Raw genomic sequence first — 22,130 nt, forward strand, 5'->3', positions numbered from 1 at the left:
TTAACTCAGCTCCTTAGTTCCAGTGAAAGAACTCTTAATGCTTCAGCATACCAAGACATTTTGGACAATTTCATAATCCCAACTTTGTGGGAACAGTTTGGGGTTGGCCCCTTCCTGCTCTAACATGACTGTAACCGGTGCACAAATCAAGGTCCATAAAGACATGGATGAGCGAGTTTGATGTGGAACAGTTTGACAGAACAACTTTGGGATGAATTAGATTGGAGACTGCGAGGCCAGGGCTTCTTGTCCTCACAAATGCATATCTGGAAGAATGGTCAAAATTCCCATAAACATTCCTAACCTTGTGGAAAGCCTCTCCAGAAAAGTTGAAGCTCTTATAGCTGCAAAGGGTGGGCTGATATCATATTAAATCCTATTTAGTTTAGAATGAGATGTCACTCAAAGTATTATGCATGTGATGGCAGACGAGCAGATATATTTGGCAATATAGTGTAATTATTAACACCTTTACCTTATGCAGTCTAATCATAATATTCCTGGAGGACACTGTAAAAGTCGTGAGTGCTGAGATTTAACAGTTTAGACATACTGTAAAAAAAAATCTGTGTTAGTTGAAAGAAGCAAAAAGAAGGAAAGAAAATCTTCCAGGATGTGTTTGCAGAATTGATGTTGTGGACAGCAATATCAGCCTGTGGTTAGGAGGTGGACCACTTAATTTATTACCAAATACCTGTAAAAACCAATGTTCCTGTGGAAGTACTGTAGTCACACATGTTTATTTGCTTATCTTATTAATCCTCTTTGAACAAACTGTTTATCTTGTGTACACTGTTATGGTTTTTATAACTACAGAAGCAGGGAGCACAGAAAGAAAACTGAGAAACAGTGGAGATCAGGCCACCAGGCAGGCAAGCAGGGTAGCCATTAGGCACAGAGAAATATATAGTTAGCAGCCGGTATATACACCAAAAATAAACAGCAATAAACCAGAGCCAAGTGGCTGAAAAGCATCTGCTACCACAGAAATAGAACACCAAAGAGATATATAGCTGTGGCTCGACTGGATGATGAGGTGCAGGTGGGCTGACAGGTGGTTGCTATCTTGTGCAAGCAACATAATTATCATGTGCACACAAGATAATTATGTTGTATGGACAAGTTATTTTTTTATATGTGCAAAAAATGATTTGCTATAAAATTATAAGTCACAACAACAATTTCGGATGCACACAGTCACCATGTAACCCAGTGGAGTCCAGTGGAGTCACTATCAGCAGGTTGGCTATCATTCAAGCGCCGCATAACCATTTTCACAAAGGCACTGCAAACCTGGAGTTCTCTTGGACTTAATCTAACAGATGTGCATTATAGATGCTAGCTCAAATGTTAGCTTTTACCTGCCTTCTCCTTAGGACAAAGTCTGTGTGATTTCAGATTGGTCTGATGTGAGAGGAGACCAGCTAATATCCCTGTGTACTCACCACTAGAGAGTGGGTGTCATGTGCGCTACCTCTTGCACAATCTATCCTTATATTGAGGTAAGGCTGATGTTCTGTTTCTGATGCTATGTTGTTGTTGTTGTTTTCAGTGTACTATTAATAATAATAATAATAATAATAATAATTTAAAAAAAAAAACATTTGTTCCCATTGGCCTCGGTTGTATTTTACTCTGACTGGTTATTAAAATACGTGTTAGCATCTTGATGCATTCTCAATCATCCAGGTAACAAAATCCAGTTGATTCTGTTGATCGGGCCGTAGCGTTTTCAGTGGGAGAACTGCATGCTATCACACAGGCTGTAGAGGTTTCTCAGGGGGGCCTTGTGCGCACATTTCTCAAGAGTTGTCTGCCATACTGGATGTGATACAGCAACTACTCATTCAGGAAATGGACCAAAAACCTCTTTATGTTTGCTTTATTCACCAGCAGATTGCCACCAAAGTTTGCATGGGAGATGGTAACTTGTCTGCAAACACACACAAAAGTAAAACCTGCAAATGTGTGATGTGAACCCGAATATGGAAAATTGTTCAGCTTCAGCGTAAAAGTTGGGCAGTGTTGGGTGTGGTTTTGAGTCACAACCTTTAATCACAAGGAGATTTTTGCCAACTGGTTGCCTTGAAAGACAAAAATGCAGCTGATTTCAGGCTTGCCTTTTCGCTGTCTCTAGCCCCCATCCTGCATTGATAAAAGTGAAAGAGGCCGGTGGCTTTCATGTAAAGTGAATCACTTCCAGTGTACACATGCGACACAATAGACCAATTCAGTTAGACCTACTCACAGGTTATGCTCATGTCACTTGATGCCTGGCATCATAGCAAATTAAGCTGTCATTATTTTTTTACAGTCTGCCAGCTGCTGAGGAGAACAATTATGCAAAAACGCAGGTAGGTGTGCTTCTAATGTCAGAAGGTGTATGACTAAGAAAGTATGGTGGCGGGGGGCAAAAAGGTTAACAAAAAAGAAAAGCTTCATTTCAGCTGCCAGCTAAATCTACAGCAATCTTCCAAATGATGAGACCTGAATGGATTGCACACTGTTATCTGTCCTGCAGCTGAATCAATCACATCTAGGTCATTTTAGCCAGCTGACTGCATGTGTGTGCATGTGCATGTGTGGGAGAACTCATTTGAGTTTTAGACCATTGGAGCAAAGATGTTTTGGAAAATATGGGCTGGGATGAGGCACTTAGGTGTGCTTGTTAGAATAAGAGGTGAGTGCAGCATGATGTGGACAGCATGGGCTATTTGGGGTAGATCCCTGTCCTGGAATGAGATCCATGCCTTTAATGCTACTACTATAACAGTTCTTTATGGATTTTTCAGTTTCTTGGCTGTGTGTAAATGCAGAATATGTAGTTATATGTAGAAGTTTAACGTGCTTGCTTTTTGTAAATGTAAATTCATCCTTCGACAGTTGAGCGATGCAGGTGGTTTGTAGTTTCTTGCCTCTTTCTGTGAAGCATCACACTGGCTGGTGAAATGACTCAGAAAGTCATGTAATTGATGGGTTTCATTCCAAAAATACCTTGACTGTATCTTGGAAAACTTTTTAGCATGAAATTCATCCAACAGTCGCAGATGATGATCCTTCAAAATCCCTTTGAAAGCAAAAGTCTTAAGATGAGTCACTACTCAACAACTGTGCTTGGTTTCAATGCCAGAACTCAAACTCTAAGAGGAGAGATTCTGTGTGTTTTTTTCATCCCCAAATGTTCAAATCTCCTTTTGGAAATGAACACTTCAGTTTCAAATATTGAGTATCGTTCCTTGTGTTTACAGATGGCTGTGTGTGATATTGGTGATGGAGATGACATTTTTCCCAGTTTTATCACATGCTAGCCTTACATAACCTGAACCAAATATAACTCAAGGTTAAAATGGAACTGAGATAAGAGAAAGGTGTCATTTCTGCATGTGTACAATCAATAGGCCACTGCACATTTGAAATTGTGTTTTTCAAACTTTACGTCCTTGACCGTGTTGTTTGTTTGATGACTCTTGGCAAGGGAATGTTCAAGCTGTTAAAATCTTTCTTTTCCATCTTCCACCGCTTGAATAAACTCATTTTTACTTAAATTTTGGGGGTGTTTTTTGTATGTATGCCATAAGACATATGCACTCACATTCCCCTTTAGAGTACATCTGTTCAGCTGTTTTTTAATGCAAATATCTAACCAGTTATTCATATGACAGCAACATTAAGCATTGTTGCTGATCATATCCCTCTCTTTATGACCTTCTTCCAGCAGGATATGTCACAAAGGCATCTGAAACTGATTTCTTAAACATGACAATGAGTTCACTGTAGTCAAATGGCCTCCATGGTTTCCAGTAGATCATTCCTGGGATGTGGTGGAAAAGAAGATTCATATCATGGAATGTGCAGTTGACAAAACTGCAGCAACTGTGCGATGCTATCACGTCAATATGAATCAAAATCTCTGAGGAGTGTTTCAGCACCTTGTTTAATCTGTGCCACTAAGAATTGAAGGCAAAGGGGGGTCCAACCAGTGGAAAAGTGTAACTAATGATATGGTTAGTGTAAATACATCATTCATCACATTGTTTAAGCCTTTGTAAAACATCACAATTATCGGGACTGCTCCATTTACTGGATGTAAGATTGAAAGCAGTCTCCAATAAATTACTTTTAACAATATTTTAAGCATTTTAAAACTTGTTGACATGTAGGAACATTAGGAGGGTTGCTGATTACTGTTTTTGTTGCTGCTGTCTGTGCCAGCTGCAGAGAGCTTCCTCTGAAGTGATGGGAGGACAAAACCCACAATGCTTATTTTGTGACTTTGTGCTTAAATAGGTTCTCAGATTAATAATTTACTAGCCTATTATCTCTCTACTTTGGGGAAAAAAACTGAGAGACTTTCCCACTGCACACTTTAAATTTAAGGCGACCACTTAATTTGTCTATCCTGTTTTTGTGACATTATCTGGCATTTTCAGAGAATCCCACATACTGTACACTATAACAAACGCTGGGGGGGAAACAGAGCCAGTAGACTTCATGTGTTCATGGGTGGATACATTTTGAAAAGTCCCATTTCTGATGACACAGTGAAGTGAGGCTAATTGACAAGTCAGGTGTTTTCTCCTTTTGTTTCTGTAGTTATTGATGCTAAACTATTAACAGTGGTTTTAGTTGTTTTTTTCCCAGGAAATAACTGTCACAGTATGACTTTACAGCTAGGTCAGAGGACTAATCCATATCCATATCCCTCACTCACTAATAGCCCTTTTCCACTAGTACCTACTTCGTTGGCTTGACTCGATGTTGTGTTTTTAGAGTTTTCCATTAGGTGGTGGTCCCTGGTACCAGGTACTTTTTTAGTACCTACTCGGCCATGATTTCAAATGATCTGAGTCAATCTGAAACTGTGACATCAACAGACTGCATGCCACCAATTGGATAGTCAGTGGCATCACCCGATGAGCCACGAGAGCAGCTCCTTCACGAAAGCCAAACTGCCATTTTTGAAACTGGCCGAGCCGAGTAGGTACCAGTGAGGAAGGGCTATAATTTTCTTTCGGGGGGCAGAGCCTCCAGCTTTCAGGCCCCTCTTCTGTGGTTCATTTTCCAGTTTGGATTTTGGAGACAGACAGTCTCTACTTTTAAGATTAGACTTAAAACTTTGCTTTTTAATAAGGTTTGTAGTGGTGGCTGGATTAGCTGACTCTGAATTCTCCCATAGTTATACTGCTAAAACCAGGACTGTTGTCTCAAAAATCTTGATTCCTTTAGATTATTGTCATGCTCTATTTTCTTGTCTGTAAAGCGTCTATGAATCGCCTCCAGTCAGTCCAGAATGCTGCTGCAAGGCTTCTAACTCACACTCATAAATGCTCTCACATGACCCCATTGTTAAAGATTTAGATATCAGTTTAAAACCTTGATTCTTACTTTGTTTGGAACAGCTTACCTCTCTCTCTCCTTTTAAAAAACACCTGCAAACACATCTGTTCAGACAGGCATTTGTGTAATGCTTCAGGGTTTTGTGTTGTTTTGATTTTGTGTTTATTTCACTAGGTTTTTAATACCTTTGTAAAGCACTTTGTGACAGCTTCTGGTCTAGAAAAGTGCTATATACTTACATGCTATATACATGTAAGTAAACTTTATTTTAATGCTATGCTGCAATAGGCTTGGGTTGGTGTGGGAGTCTCATGATGCACTAAGTGAATTTTTACACCTATAGTTAATTCACTCTGATCCAAATCAGTTGATGGGTTTGTAAACGTGTAGCTATTCCCTGTGTTTGTTTGTTTGTTTTTTCACACAGAGGAATCCAAGTAAGGTCCAAGTAAACCAAAATCCACTTACTGGCCAGATGTGTCTGGGGCGGGAGCAGCAAACGTAGAGGAAGCAGGTTCTATGTTCAGGACTATAAGAGGCCACAGATAATTTACATTCATTTCATGGCTAGTTGCTAGCCTGGGGTTGTTTTGGTCCACGCCAATTACCAGAGGTGGGACCAAGTCATTGTTTTGCAAGTCTCAAGTAAGTCTCAAGTCTTTATCCTCAAGTCTCAAGTCAAGTCTCAAGTAATGTCAGGCAAGTCAGAGTCGAGTCTCAAGTCACTGGTGTAAAAGTCCGAGTCAAGTCACAAGTCTGAAACTTTGAATTTCAAGTCCTTTCGAGTCTTTAAAAAAAAAAAAACGAAAAAATAATGTTGCAGTTATGCTAAATGTAAATATTAGACCATGTAATTTTTTAATCTGTGTTTTTCTCAACACATGACAAAATAGTGAACTTAGAAAATATACACAAATTGTGAAATTGCACCTCTTTAAAATGCAGCTCAATTAAACCTAGCTCCAAGAATAATTTTCACCGACAGTTCTGAGATAAGCTGCATGTTATTCTTGGATGCGGTTGTAGGACCGGCTTTAAAATCGCATGACAAAAATATCATACATATTAAAAAAAACTGCATCACCAACGTAGCCTGGACAACATTTGCTAGTTAGATGAAGTCAGCTATCTCATCTTAGCATATTTATATGCATATTTATAATCATACGGTTCTTGGAGTGAGTGCATACACTCATGAAGTTTAGTAACTTCCGGTCACTGCAACAAGCCCAGGTACAGTTTACCGACGGATGGGTACAGGACCTTGAAATGCACCGTGTAGAAAGTAAAGACCATCGTACATATCATAAGTTTACCAGTCTCACAAATCGTCGTCATAAATACACATTCCTTAACCGTTTATTAATAGGACCTTTGAGCTCAACGGTAATTAATTAGTAGTGGAAATAATTTCTGGTAGGCATCACAGAAATGTAGCAGTGACAATAATACTGTATGCTGTAATCGTACTGGGCAATTAGTGATACAAAAAACTGTTTTATCCTGTGAATAAAAGTATATGTTTTTGTCAATGTACCATAATAACAGAAGCGAAACGCAATATTGTGTCAGGACAATTCACTATTTATGCACAATAAATAAAGGAGCATAGCGCGACAATTTCTGTTCAGCGCCAGACTTGCTTGTAACCTATATCACCAATTATGTTATGAAAATGACGTATTAAGTACTAAAAGACACTGACCTTCGTGTAAATGCTTGGAGCAGACTAACCTGTGAGCTGGAGTGTTCTGGGACGTTATATTTGATCTTTGAATGGCTGCGATCCAGACCATCCGTTGCGTCTTTGTTACTTTGGAAACATGGCTCGAACAATTTCTCTTCAACGACGTAATCCGATAACAACCGATCTCTTTACTCGTCGGCTTCCCGTGGCTGTCATGCGACCGGCTATTGCAGTTAATAATACAACAGCTTCTTGACATTTTTGTGTTTCTTTTTATCGCTGTGTGACTGATTTCAATTGAAAGCCTGCGTGCGCTAGTACCGCTTGCCACGAGTTCCCAGAATCCTTTGCGGTTCTACCCGTGAATGACGTCACATTTTCAATCTCTATATAATATGCATGTTAAATTTTATATTTGGGGTAAAATATCAAGTCTTTTCAAGTAAACCGGTTCAAGTCCAATTCAAGTCCCAAGTCATTGGTGTAAAAGTCCAAGTCAAGTCACAAGTATTACAACATTTTTTCAAGTCAAGTCTAAAGTCATAAAATTAATGACTCGAGTCTGACTCGAGTCCAAGTCATGTGACTCGAGTCCACACCTCTGCCAATTACTGTGTTCACGCCTGTACTAACCAGAGTTTTATTTAAACAAACTGAGCACTGCAGGCGTGAAAACACTCTTAGTGTTTCTTCTTCACTTCCTCACTATCTGCAGTTAAAATCTTGCTATTATTATCCACAGCCTGTCTTTGGTCTTTTGCACATGACTGCCCACCCTTATAACAGAATCGTCTTCCCTTCAAAAGGGAGTTTTTCCTTCCCACTGTCGCCAAATGTGTTTTCTTTGCATTATTGTCGGGTGTTTATCTTACAGTATAAGTGCCTATATAAACAGAGGTGAACTTAACTAAATTGAACACCATTTCTATTTCAGATTAGTTAAAGCGCGCTGCTTCTATTGGAGCTGCCACAGCAAATGAGATAATGTTAATAGTTGACGTCCCTCTCCCTCTCTCGCTCGCTCGCTCTCTCTGCTGTCAGAGCGCTTTGAAGAAAAAAGGAGGAAGCAGAGGGGAGGCAGTGTAGCGGCAGCCGTCTGCTCAACCGGAGGACAAGACAACTTAATCAGAGAAGGAAAAAAATAACCAAACTACCGAAAACTATCCATAAGCTGGTCCCAGCACCGCCGACAACACCTCCTCTCGGAACAACCCACGAAAGAAAGACTTTCCGCCTCTCCAGAGAGCGTCTGTTTCTGGCACCTGCAACTTGAGGTAGTTCATTTCCAACAACCATTAAGGCAGCTGCTTGAAAACACCGGGAGAATGGCAGACTCGGCGGCGGCCAACAGTGATGGGGAGGACGGACCCCGCGAGCCTATGCGGGGCTTCGCGCGCCAGGGAGCTCTCCGGCAGAAGAACGTGCACGAGGTGAAGGACCACAAATTCATCGCGCGCTTCTTCAAGCAGCCCACCTTCTGCAGCCACTGCACCGACTTCATCTGGTGAGGAGCTGGAACAGGGATGGACCTAGAGTTCATATTTATTTATTTTTTTAAAAAGAAAAAGTATTTAACTTAAGTCACTGCTTGTGTTGGTGCTGTTAAAGAAGACGGTAAATCCATTTACTGTGTACAGATAAGGCACTTTTTATTTATATAGGCTAAGTGAGTGGTGCAAAAGAAGGAATAAAAGGTAGGGATAAATAAAGTAGGGACAGAAGAATCGGTATCATGATGTATGCTGTTTTTTTTTTTTAAAGGAAGAAGAAGTGGGAGGTGGACTTGATTTAGTTTTCGCAAAAATAAAGACCGATTTCCGTCTTATTTTTGTACTTGTAGATACTATATGCGTTAGGTAGGGCAGAAAGGAAGCTAGAGAAATATATGTGGGTAGCTCTAAAGTTTTTTTTTTATATAAAAAGAATAGCTGCAGACCACTGTTTGATGCTATTAAGTAGGCAGAGGAACTGAGAGAAAAGAAAGCAGGAAAAGAAAAAAGAGGAAGGAATGAAGCGCTGCCAGCACGGATAACCTGAGTGGTAACAAGAAAGTGTTGCCCTGACACAAGTCCAGCCTTCCGCCTCCTCCCACTCCTTCTCTTCCGCCTGCAGTTTCTGTCAGTCACCTGTGCAGACAGGTCACCCTGCAGCCCCCCCGGGGTTTACTAGACCGTGAGCCCCATACTCCAGGGCTATTTATTATCTGTTCCCTAAAGCGTTTTAAATTTGTCAATGGCCAGATGATGATCTATCTATCTATCTATCTATCTATCTATCTATCTATCTATCTATCTATCTATCTATCTATCTATCTAGGTCAATAAGCACAATGATAAAAGAACAATGGGAGCACCAAGTGATTTCAGGCCCTGAGAGATTATCTATTTCTAGTCACTGTATGAAAATCAGCTGGCCTGGGTGTGTGTTTGTGTGTTTATGCATGTGTGTGTCCACCTGTGGGAATCTCAGCGTTTCACATACCACTGACTAGGTGTGGTGTTTGTCAGTGTCAGCATGTAACCTCAGTACCTGCCCAGCAAACTGTTTACATGATAATTAAACGACCTCTGTGCTTGCAAACCTCACTGCTGTATGTGTGTGCATGTGTGTGGTTGTGTGTGTGCTATTTTGGGCAGAAACATCATTTTAAACGTTTGCTTCCATGGAGATATCTTAAGGTTAAGCGATTAGGTTTCAGTTTCTGTTCAGTTTTTTTCCTTTTCTGTGTGTGTGTGTGTGCGGATGCACATTTTAACTTCTCTGTGTGCTTGTTCTCTTCACAGGGGTTTTGGGAAGCAGGGATTTCAGTGTCAAGGTAGGACAATTAAATACACACGCACACATTATTTGTCACCGATCTACTGAATCTGAATTGAAAACTTTGTCACCCCTTCCTCTCTTCTGTTCAACTTTACCTTTTTCTTATTTCTGCCTGTCTCATCTTACAAGCTCCCTTTTTTCCATCTACCCTTTTCTCCTGGGTTTTCATTTTCCTTTCCTAGAGTAAGAGAAAATCCCAAGCTCTTGTTTGTGAAGGAAACGTCCACTGAAGAAAGTAACAGCAGTTTTTCATTGAAACGACAACAACAAAAAAACCCCCAAAAGAAAATAGGAACTTGGTAAAGATATAAGTGGTACAGTGCATTATATTTTTTGCACCATTTCCAAAGCTCATTTGTCAGGTAAAAACTAGCTCAACAGGCCGGCCAGCCTCCCTGGTGTGCAGCTAATCAAAGGCACAGCAGTCTAAAGTCCTAGTATGTTGGGATTTCATGAGAGCAAAGAATAACACCTCGACCCTTTGGGAGTAAAAATAAAATCTGATGAACAGAATAAGCGGGCAAAGATAATTTTGACATTTTAAAGTATGTCATCTTTGTTGAAAATGTCCAATTTTCTGTGTAAACAAAGCTGCAGACTTGGCTTCTCTTTTAAATAGAATAACCTAGAACTGTGTTTCTGCTTCTTTATTTCAGTGGGGAAAAGATATGTAGACAGCAGGAAGGTGATCTAGACTCATGAAATATGTCCTTGCAGACTCTCACCAGAAAAAAAACAACCTTTTGTCACGTTTTGTCGTATGTCTGCATCAGAAAAAGTATGTAATTTTGTGCCATTTGACTTGTCACACTGGAAAAAAAACCCTCCTCAAAGCAAGAGAGTAATGAATTGGCCTTATTTACGACCTTCTATGTTGAGGTTGACATTTGAATTATATGCAAAAAAAAAAGGCACTTTTCTTTCCTCTCTCATCCCTCCCTGCCAGTTTTGTCCCTCATCCTCACTTTGTCCGTCGTCTCCTAGTGTACTGTGGACAGACTCTGTGTCCGAGTTTGCAGCCTTTGCCACAGGAAATGATATAAACGACCACAGGAACGTGGCAAAAATGTGGAGGTGCTTTTTTGGCATTTATATTTTTCAATTTGTTTGAAGTCTGTGTTGTTGTTTTTTTTTCCACTGTATTAACTGCCAACTGGATGCTCAAGGATTTTTACGTCTCCTAGCAACAGTGAAACATTCAGACGCAGCCCTCTATATGCTGTGGGATGGAAGAGGTGTGCTTTAGCATAGCAGCAGGTTATCTGGTAATTGTCCCATGTGTGTATGTAACGGGTCAATATCATCCGTGCTGCTTGTTGGAAGAAATGTTGCACTGCAGGAGCCCCTAAACGCCTCTGGAGAGGAAGGAGTGTGTGTGCTGCAAACACCTGTGTGTCCTGATACCAGAGCTGGGAGGAGATTAGTGGCTAAATGGATGATTATAAAAGGAAAAGATTTATCTAATGGAAAATATCATGGATGCGTGTTGTTGTGAGTGAGAACTCATCGTTAGTTTGCACTTTCCTCCTTGGAAAAGTGTGTGGGTGTTTTTGTGTGTCCTGAGTTGCTCTCTGACCCTTTTGTCCGTCTGGAACAGGGTATCACTTCCTTAGAGCTCGGGGAGAAAGGGAATTCCTCCGCAAGGTCACACGCACTCATACACGCATGAAACACATCCGCTCACTGGCAGTGAGGTAAGGGATCAGTGTTTAGGTTGCGTCGTGGTCGTGCTTCTTTGACAGACGCGCAAAAACATGCAGTTTTAGAAGATTCAGAAGGAGAGAGCTCATGTGAATGAAGACAAGTATACCAGTCACAGTGACTACACGTTTTTTTTTTTAGAGAAATGGTTTTTATGGCTCTCAAAGATAAATCACTATAGACCACAGTGGACAAGTTAGTTATAAGGACCCAGAATTGGCCCAGCAAAGACCCCAATAAAGCCCACAGGTTGGGTTTGGAAAATGTGAAAGAGGGCATAAATTTTGGATTTTTCCTGCCCATGAAAATATTCTAAGGAGCTTGGAAAGAAAGGAATCCTCAAATTATTATGACCTGGATGACTGAAAACCTACACAGACCCATGAAAAGTAATTAAATTATGGATTTCTGTGATTTTACACATTGCTCCTTACAAATTAAGCTCAAAGAGTCATGCTGACACATTTATTTCATTTGCAACACCAGCATTTCTTTACTTTACCTGTTGAAATTCTTTGTCTTATATTAAATATCTCACTGATTAAAGGCGTAATTAAACATCTCACACTGACACTGGAGTTTCACTGGTGCGGCCCACATAAGAACAAAGCGGGCTTTATAAAAGGAGTTTGACATTCCCGGTCTACACGGTGTGTATGAATCGATCTCCTGCTTCCATTTTTATGATTGATCGCTGTGATTTTCTTTTTCTCCTCTCGACTCCTTTGTTCACCTGTTCCTCACCTCGTGATTCTCGTCTCACAGACTGTCTGACCCTTGAACATTTATCTCCATATGATATGGAGGGTTTGCAGATATTATATATGCCTGTTTATTGCTGCAAAGCAGATGGTCAGATGACAATCAAAGAATGAGAATAGAGAGTGTAGCTGGTTTTAAAGAACAGCAGGCAGCAGCTTGCGGTGGTATTTATGATAACGAAGGATGTGGTATAGAGTCTGCGTCACAAATGATCAGATGTTTGGATGTTAGTTGGGGGGAGAGAAATGATATGCATCACTATCACTTCTCTCCCCCCATTAGCAAAGATAACTTTAAGTGCTTTTCGGCATTTAGCTGTTGTTTGTTGTTAACACATTATCAGAAGCGACTGGTTAGGGAAAGCTATCGTTAACAACATCAACTGGAACTGAAACTACCACCAGTGTTAGCACAAAGCTCCCTAAAAAATTCTCGACTCTCTTTTTTTGAGAACTGCATTTGAATGACAATTCAATAAGATTTGCATTATTTCCCAAATAATGTTTATATTTAATCTCAGTCAGCATCGTAATACAGCACCACGTAGTTACTGGACTGGTAGCACTGGTTGTGAGTGCAGTGCCAGTGCCAGTCTCAGCTGTGCTTTGTTGTGATGATAGTTGTGACATGTTTGTTGTCGGTGAGTGTGACGGCTGATTTAGACTTATGCTGTGAATTTTCTTGGGCCTACAGCATGACCTACTTGTGCTTGCGCTGGTGCATTACGTGTTACCAACCATGTGGTTGTGTCCTGGTGGTGCCAGCTATGATACAAAATAAAATGCTGGGACTTTTTGTCCTCGTACCTCACATCCATTCTGATAGTTTTAGCAATCTCTTTCCAGGAATTTCTTGATATTTGTGAGCCCTTATCTTAATCCTATGATTGTTATAACTCATAAATTCAAAAACTGTGGTGTAAAAGTAGCCAGAAATGCACAGGAGTATGTCAGGTTACATCGTAGGTTACAGAGGGGTTTGAGGTTGCAATGTAGCTTTCCTGCTGAAGCATAAATCCCCAGGTAGGATTTCAGAGGGCTTGCAGGTTATAACCTACCTACGGTGTGGATTTACCACAGATGAATCCCCAGTAACACTGAGTAAATGCACTGAACATAGTTAAATACCACTGGGAGGCTCTGAAACCATAGACTGCATATAAGATATTCACACTCTCCAGGGGCCTGTACTATGAAACAGCATATCCTTTGTGAAATAAACAAAAGACATTTGTATAGTAAATATTGGAAACAAAGGAACCTTTCTGTCATTTAATTGTTTAACTATTACTTAATTACTTTATTATAGTATGAATGACAGTGGTGAAGTCTTTATCAGCAGGAAAAAATTATAAAGTTCATAAAAATACAGTTAAAAGTTCCAAATTGTTGCCCCTCCTTCTCATTTTTCAAAGCCGTCCAGTTTGACACCCTGCTCTAAATGCAGCTGCGGACAAAGAACCGAAAAAGAGCTGTGCAGGCAGCCAAAGGGGAAGTAAAGAACATATTTAAAAAATTAAAATGAGAAGTAGACAAAATGAGTTGCATATTTTATTTAAGGTCAGCAAGTGCAAAGGTTTGTTTTTCTCTGTTTTATGTCACTTTATAACTACATAAGCATGAAATGGTTTGGAAGTTATTTAATCTCTCAGTTATGGTAATGGCTTATCAGGAAAACCCAAAAGAGTTCAAATACTCTCTGTAAGCTACTGTCCTCTTCTGGGAATGCTGAAGTTATTTTCCATAGAGCAGATTAGTCAGTAGGTGGTAGTTTTGTGTATGCTGATCTCTTACCTGGAAGACAGGACTGATACCTCTACCGAAGCCACATTCACCCATTCACACAAGTGCTTTCTTCTTGTTTAAGCTTCTCAGTGCTTTCCTATGGAGGCATCGGATGCATTAGAGAGCTGGGGCAACTCGGGTTGCCCAAGGATATTTGGCTTGCAGGGATCGAACCACCAACCTTGCGTTTAGCAGATGACCTGCTCTACCTCCTGAGCTACAGTAACCCCTACTTTCACCTAAACCTGTCTGCTAAAGTTCGCTCAGGTCTGAGTGATTTAAATTTCATCCTCAGATGGTGAACGTTAGTGTCTGTTGGGACGTCCAGGTACCTCATTTAGCCGACATCCTGCTTCACAGTCCAGGACTCTTGTCTGACAAGTGAATCCAATGCAAACATGCCTTAAACCTGTGGTCTTATTAATTAATTTCTATTAATAAATTAAATAAAACTTATATATATGACTTAATGGTCAGCAGAGGGCGACTGCCATAGCTGCAAAAAGATGTACGTTATGTACGATTATTGGAAAATAACCTTAAATTCTCACCTAATTTATTGCCTTTGTACACACTCTCCTTATGTGCTTATGATATAAATTGCCCGTCTTAAATCTTATTTAACACAGCATAGTGTTCATCTTGTAAATCAAAGAGCTCAATACAGCAGGCTTTGCTTTAGGGCAGGATTACGTTGTGATTGACAAGCCGCTGGCTTGTTACCCTCAGTTTCTCAGTGACATCAACCTCTTGCTTGTCAGGCCAACAAAACAAAAAACAAGACAGCAGTAGCCAAATTGCCAGAGCGGAGGGTTCATGGTGGAAGTTCACAAACCACATTACTGTGGTTATGCTCAGTCAGCTCAAGCTGGTGACTGTGCCCTGGCCCCTCATTGTTGTCTATCAGCTCTCGGCAAATGTAGACGAATATCCAAATTTCCCAGAGCCTAAATTTAAGTTAAATCCAATTAAGCCCAATTCCACGTTTTGTCCAACAGCAGTCCAAGCCCCAGAGATTTTGAGTTCGTCATCATGAAGGTAGAGTCAGGGTGAATCGATTATAAACAGACTTGTAGTAACAGACACAGGCTGATGAGACAAATAGAGCGTACAGTATTTTTTAATTCTTGTTTGTTTGTTTTTTGCTTTTTTCCTATGACTATTAATAAAGAATTAAACACCAAGGCACTCCCATCTGTTGGAATTGCAGCTAATATTACTGCACACATGAATAAAGAGGCTGGTTCTGTTTTGCATTTTGTGCGTCTCGGTATCAAGTGTTGCGGGTTGGAGCAGCTGACTGCCTCGGTAGTGTTGCTGCTGTAAACAATAAACTGTAATGCCTCAGTGGGATTCTGCCGTTTTGTTGTCCATACACTAGAGAGACTGTGGGATTCAAAGGGCAGCAGCAGCTTGTGTTATGCAATGTGGTATTTCTAAGAAGCGCGCTTCCACGTTTGTGCGATTTTTGAGCGTATTCCCTACTTCTTTGAGTCGGGAGTGAGTGTGCATGCACGTGCCTCGTGTTCCATTTAATAAGCTGGTGAGCACTTATTTCCTTAATGGCTGCTTGTGCAAAACTGTGCCTGTGCTAATGCTTCCACGTGATTGGTTTCTGCTTGTGTGTGTGTGTGTGTCTACACGTGTTCCTAAATGAGCATGTTAATAATGAGTAGGGTTTCAGTTTGTAACAGGCTGTTGAGTATCTTCCACTGTTTCCTCACAGACTTAATGGACAAATTATCCCTTTGGAGAGCTCGAGAGGGGTGGAAGGGACAGTGAGTGGCAGGAAGTGTGGTAAACATTGCAACTAGGGGAATAAGGAGGGAAAGACAGAGAATTAGATGGAGAACAGAGAAAACGGCTGAAAGGATGGAAGATAAGCATGATGAGATGAGAAGGGTGGAGGCAGAAGCAAAGAAAGGCATAATGAAGAAGTGGGGGTGGAATTCATAGAGGGAAGAGAAGGAGTCAGGAAAGGGGGAGACAGTGAGTGGGAAGGGCGTAGGAAGAGGAGGACTGTGTGTTTGCAGGGGGGGAAAAGTATGAAATATTTAGTTATCCTTCAGTTTTTGTAATAATGAAACCTATCAAGAATATACCGTACTCACTTGAAGACATGAAGCTAAGGCCAAAAGAAAGAGGAATTTATAAAGATAGAGGAAGGATAAATTAGCACAGATATAGAGGAGACGCACACCAAGTTCTGCATAATTTATTTAATGTTTATATTTAGCGTCCCGTATGTAATCATTTTGCAATGTGACGCCTGGATACACACACTGCTGTGCTATTTGTGTTGCTGATGATATCATTAAGTCAAAAGTGAGGTTTTTTGTGTGCGTTTGATTTGAAAGAATCTGCTCTGAATAAAGAGAACTGCAAAGAGGTAAAATGGTCTGGTTCTGCACTAATCTACTCTAAAAAAAAAAGTGGAATAAATTAAACCAGCGCAAATGGTTGAAAATGAGAGAAAAAGGTATGCTGGAATGACACTCCAGCAGATAGGTGGGAGATATTTTTTGCCAGGCAGAGAAGATAATGGACAGGGAAGAAGAGGTAGAAAAGAGGTGAGAGAGAGAGGGAAGATGAAATGGTGTAGGCACAGAGTGTAGATTGCACTTAAAACAAGCCCATAAAGGTGTTGTTTGCTGCAGCTATTAGCGCTTTTCAAACGGGGAAAAAAATGTATATAAAAAGCACCATTCAAGGGCTCTATTCAAGCTTCCCTTTGACTCATGCCGTCTTTTGTGCGCAAGTTTAACCGAGTGGTCTCTGGCTTTCACCATCTACCATAAAGCTGTTGTTGGGCACGGTGCCCGCAGTTCTTCTGGAATCACATAATACGTCTTCTGGCTTTTCATGAGTCTGTTCAGGTTCAAATGACTTAGTGAATATTTGCAAACACCAGTGTCTGTCGGCTATGGCGAATGCAGCTCAGGTGCTTCTGCAACTCCAACCTGTGTGGGTGGGAGGTCTCGGGATCTGCAACCTGCCTCCTACACACAGACACACACATATGCACACACGCGCACATATAAAAACACTGGGTTTTCATGCACGGACACGGATGAGCACGCGTCGCGCTGATGGTGAGATCACTGAGATCCTGCATGAACGAAAGTGGTTAAGAACATCTGTAATCCAGTGTGCTGTTTTTTCCTCCGTTAAGCCCTGTAGACGCCAACATTTTCTTTTCACCTACAGGTCTTTCCTCTCTAACTCACATCCTGTGCATTCATTTTTATTCCTCCCCTACTTACACATATCTCTAGCTTTCCGTGGTCCTTCTTTGCCCGTGTTGCTCCTTGTGTCTACTAGTCCTCCCTCTCTACCCCCCACCTCTTTCTCTATCTCCCCTTCTTCTCTCAAGTGGCTGTGTGCTGGAAGCTGTGGGCTTTGATGCTTTTATAAATAGCAAAAGTGTTCCACTGAGAGTACCAACAAATAGGATGGATGGATAGGTGGATGGATGGAGGGGGGAAGTGGTGAAAAGGGGTTGGAAGAGGAGGGAGGGCTGAACGCGTGGGAGTGTGAAGGGAGAACGGTGGAAATCAGCAGAATAAAGGTAAGGTTTAAAAAGTGACAGAGGCCGAGGTGTTTTTGTCGAGATAGTGGAATGAAGTGATCGAGCGTAAAAGACGCGTACCATTTTCAAGAGTTTCCTGTTATATAACACTATTGTGCGGGCTCTTGTGCCATGCCTCTGTAGTGGGTATAGCTCTGAAAGCGAGCCACAGTCGACTTATTGATAGGGCCAAAAATATTGCAGCATTATAGTGCATTGATTTCTCCATCATTCCCCTGTGTTATTCAGACACAACAAGCTTGCTTCCTAAACAGCTTAAGCCCATGGCACACTGCAACATAATATGAATCATATGTTTTAGGTGGGAAGTCTCACTCGGCTTATTGCTACTGGAGAAGATGCTGCTGTTTTTTATTTTTATTTTATTTTATCGAATTTTATTCTACTACTGCATTTATTTTGACTCCCGAGAATAAAGCGTTTGCGTCCAACATAGGTGTAAATGTAAATACAGGAACAGAAAACATGTTGAAAAAGTGAATTCACCAAGTGGTTATACGCGTGTTGTCATAATCATATCAACATTTATTGACTTTAAGAGGAGTAGTGCTGCTCAGATGTTTACATTTGAACACAGGAAATGCACAGAGGCTAAAGTCTTTTTAATTTGCTGTTTGAAATTTTTAGTTTCAGTTTTTCACTTGCAGTTTGGTAACTTTTGCACCCTAAGACCATGTTTGTAGTAAGTGTTCTCACGTAGTCATTTCACTGTAACACCCAGTATGTTTCCTCCCATGACTTCCTCTTCTCAGTTTTAAAGTTGAGCACATTAAAGAACCGACATGTGCGTGCGCGTGTGTGTGTGTGTGCACGTGCGCATCTACCAATGTGTGAACATATCTGAGAGTGTGTTTCATGTCAGCATGTGTGTGTACCACTGCATGTTCAGTTTTATACAGAATAAGAGAGAAAGTCAAGAAGCTGAGCTTAAAATTGTGGTTTTTCATCAGCCCGTCAGAGGTGGCTATCTGCTGTATCTCTGTGAGTGCACATGTTATTCCACAGGTGTGCGTGTCTGTGTGTGTGTGCGTGTGTGAAACAAAGTCTAATTTTACTTGCCACTGAGGACTAGCTCCTTTTGCTCTGATCCACTTTCACACATCAAGTCTCTGATCACTGAGAGTGTGTTTGTTTGTATTAGTGTGTGTCTGTGTGTGCTCGTACTCACTTTCAGTTACACATTGACAGACGATCTCCTTCAGGGCTTGGTTGTCCTTGCTGCTGACATTTGCGGCAATTCTACACCCGTTGCCACGGTGACACCTTGGAGCCATATCAGGGCAAACCAGACAGTCCATGTGGGTCAGTCTTGTTTGACATCTTAAACAAAAAAGAGACTGGACAGTGTGTACACAGTACCCAAATTTAGATCCTTCCTCTTTATATTTGCAAAATAAACGAAGCAGCTTCATGGAAACATTGCAGCACTTTTGTGGTGGTTACTAGAGGTGGGAATCACCGAACACTCCACGATATGATGTTATCATGAAACATCACTCACAATACAATATTACTGCAATTTCTAACAGTATTACTGTTCATTTTTAACTGCAGTTTTTGCGATATGCTGAACAACTTTTCTGCTCTGTAAGAACATAACCAGTACAACCAGTTGGCAGCCTGTTGAGTCAAGCCTCCTGGAGTTGTGCTCATTGACAAAGACTTATTCAGACTGATGTGCATTTAGAAATTAGACAATAATTATTTGCAAACCTCCAACAAGCTCTCTGAGAGTGACTGCAGAAAGGTTGCAATCACATTGCAATCAAAAATGTTGTGAGTGAGCAATACATTCAGGCTCGGGGCAACCATGTAGTCAACACAAGGTGCAATTGGTTGCCGAATGTGAAAAAATTCAACTCAATCACCAGGTAGATATCAGGTTTTTTCTAGCTTGCTTTGAATTAGGAGGTAGCTTTGTGAACATTAGTGTGTTAGATGGTTTTTCAGTTAAATCTTTTGCTAATTTGACGTCATCTCAGAATGGCTGTGCATGACATGAGCTCTGTTATTTGTAGTATTTCCACAGTATTTAATTTATTTAATAAAGTACTGAAATTTGGTGTCCCTGCCTCCTGCGTGACCTTTGACCTTTGGCACCACAGTTCTTCCTTTAGTGTCACCTGGTGTAGTTTTCCTTTTGTTGTCGTTTTATAAGTAAATGTCAGACAAAAATCTAATCAGCTCATCAGCGTCATCTGAAATGTGTGCTAGCACAATGTTAGCATGCATAGAACATTATAACCATATGCCTAAAAGTGGATAGAGGTTTCTTGTGCCATCAGAGTAGCTCTAACCCACTGGGACATTGGCTCTCTTTAGGTTGTCCTGTGGTGACTGGCACTTGGACATTGAAAAGGGGAACCTTTATTAATCCTTTATTAATGTAGATTGTGGACTTTCTAAACATGCTCAATCAGGTCAGCTTCTTCCTGTGTGGAGATTTACAAAACACATAAGGATGAATGGTTTTATTGGAATTATGCTTCAGCATCACCTTGGAGTGAATCCTTCTGTCATGCGTGCTACCTGAACATGATTTTACAGGCAACTGATCAAATAAAAGTTAAGCATGCTCTTATTTCTGTAACACAAATGTGTTTGCTAAGTCTTTCCACCCAATTTACTGCCACCACAAAACTCAAAGTCCTTGGCTCGTCTTTTTAAACGACTTACTCTCCCAACACTTGTCTCCTACATGATCACTGTCACGGCACCTTTGCATCGCTCATTGTTGCCTGACTGGAGTGTAGGTGATCTACGAATTGAACTCGATCTATTGCATTCAGGGCAAATTGGTGATGATGATGAGATGAGCTAAATGTCTAAAACATGAGTCATGGTGTGTAGGTGTGATAGCCCACCTGGATTACTAACTGCTGGGGAACAGAAGCTGCTGTGCTTCTATTGTGGGTTTGAAAGACTTTCTTTGAAAAGGGATGCAACTGCATGATGGTTTTGTTGCAAAACTGAGGAAAGTATGATATAATTTTTTTTTTGTTTTTGTTTTTTGACTCAGGACAGGAAAAAAGACTCAGGAAAAATAGAGAATGAGGTCCAAAATCCTGGACAAGCAAAGCAAAAGAGCATGCAAAGGACAGAGGAAAAAAAAGTAGTAGGCAATGGTCAAATGGGGGAAAAGAAGAAAGATAAACAAAATGTTGGAGCGCTTGACTGGGAAGGACCAAGACAGTGTGGCAAACAGGAAGAGCTACACATCAGGTAGAGGAGAGACTGGCAGGCTAATTGAAAGCAGGTGTCACAAAAAACTGTCAGGAAAACAAACAAAATGAGGAAGTGAAACTGACAGGGGTGCGAGACGAACTGGAATTAGAAAATTAAAACAAAAAATAAGGGATGAGTAATGTTCAGAGTCCATGCTGTTTGTCAGTTACACTTCATAATATTAAGAGTATTACTGCAAAAGCTATAGAAGGATAATATTAGGACATAGGGCTGCTCGATTATGGCAAAAATGATAATCACGATTATTTTCATTGAAATTGAGATCGCGATTATTTGACGATATTTATTTAACCCTTTAAGACCTACTATAGAACCAAGTCCGCCAGAGCTTATATTATTTTTTTACATGTTGTAGTGCCATTTGTGGGAGCATTTCAAGTTGCTATACAACTGTTATAGCCCATATTTTAATAATATGTATGCATTAAGTCCATAGTAACTACATTAATTGCAAAAAAGTGCAATAAACTACAAAAAAATTGAAAATTGTTTTTGTTTTTTAACATATATTTCTACTTGGAGAAATTTAAGAGGTTTATCCCTCAAAACTTTAAATACAAAAAAGTTTATTTTGAGTGTCTTCATAGTTTTATTTTGGAGATACAGCAATTTTTATATACTGCAGGAAAAACAAAAACAATCCTATGATGCAAATTTGCAAAGAAAACAGCAGGTGCATCAAAATAAACTATTTCCAGCAGTGCAATTCGAGTTCTAAGCATCCCAGAAACTATTCAGAAAAGTCAAACATGACCAGTATAGGCTTTTAAGGCCTACAAGTAAAAAAAACTACATTTTCCGCGAAAATGACATCACTTCCGGTTTCGGGCAGGAAATGGCGGACATGTGATAGTTAGCGGTGATGTCTGTTTCAATGTGCCAAGTGTTACGAACAGCTGATCGGATCGGCAAAGCGTGTTTCTGGAATATTATGTTTTTGTTCCTGCAAGCGCTTTTTATGCAATTTATGTGGAAGGAAACCGTGACCGAGGACAAGCTGATGGCATAAGATGTAAGTTTCATATGCAAAACAAATTATTGCGCTAGCTTACACGTTCAGGTTCTACAGGGATTTAAAAATAGTTACACAAAACAGAGCGTGTTGCTCTGACCGGCTTTAAAGTGTTAACAATAACAATGTATTGAATAATGACTTTAAAAAATAATATAAAATAGTGTGCAACACCACTGAAGTTTTTTTTTA

At 40.4% G+C, this 22,130-nt stretch overlaps 1 protein-coding gene across 2 annotated transcripts in view; it reads left to right on the top strand.

Moving 5' to 3' along the window:
• The first annotated feature begins 8,061 nt into the window (after positions 1-8,061).
• The window catches only part of prkcbb (protein kinase C, beta b), a 108,891-nt gene continuing 94,822 nt past the window's right edge, over positions 8,062-22,130 (top strand). The window contains exons 1-2 of one of the 2 annotated variants that reach the window (XM_082531635.1): positions 8,062-8,528; positions 9,808-9,839. In XM_082531635.1, the coding sequence (XP_082387761.1) occupies positions 8,350-8,528; positions 9,808-9,839 (211 nt within the window). In that variant the 5' untranslated portion in view covers positions 8,062-8,349. The remainder of the gene's footprint in view (positions 8,529-9,807; positions 9,840-22,130) is intronic. The other variant, XM_082531634.1, reaches the window with a different exon arrangement.

Source organism: Aulonocara stuartgranti (assembly GCF_965226115.1).
Source record: "Aulonocara stuartgranti genome assembly, chromosome: 4".
NCBI lineage: Eukaryota > Metazoa > Chordata > Actinopteri > Cichliformes > Cichlidae > Aulonocara > Aulonocara stuartgranti.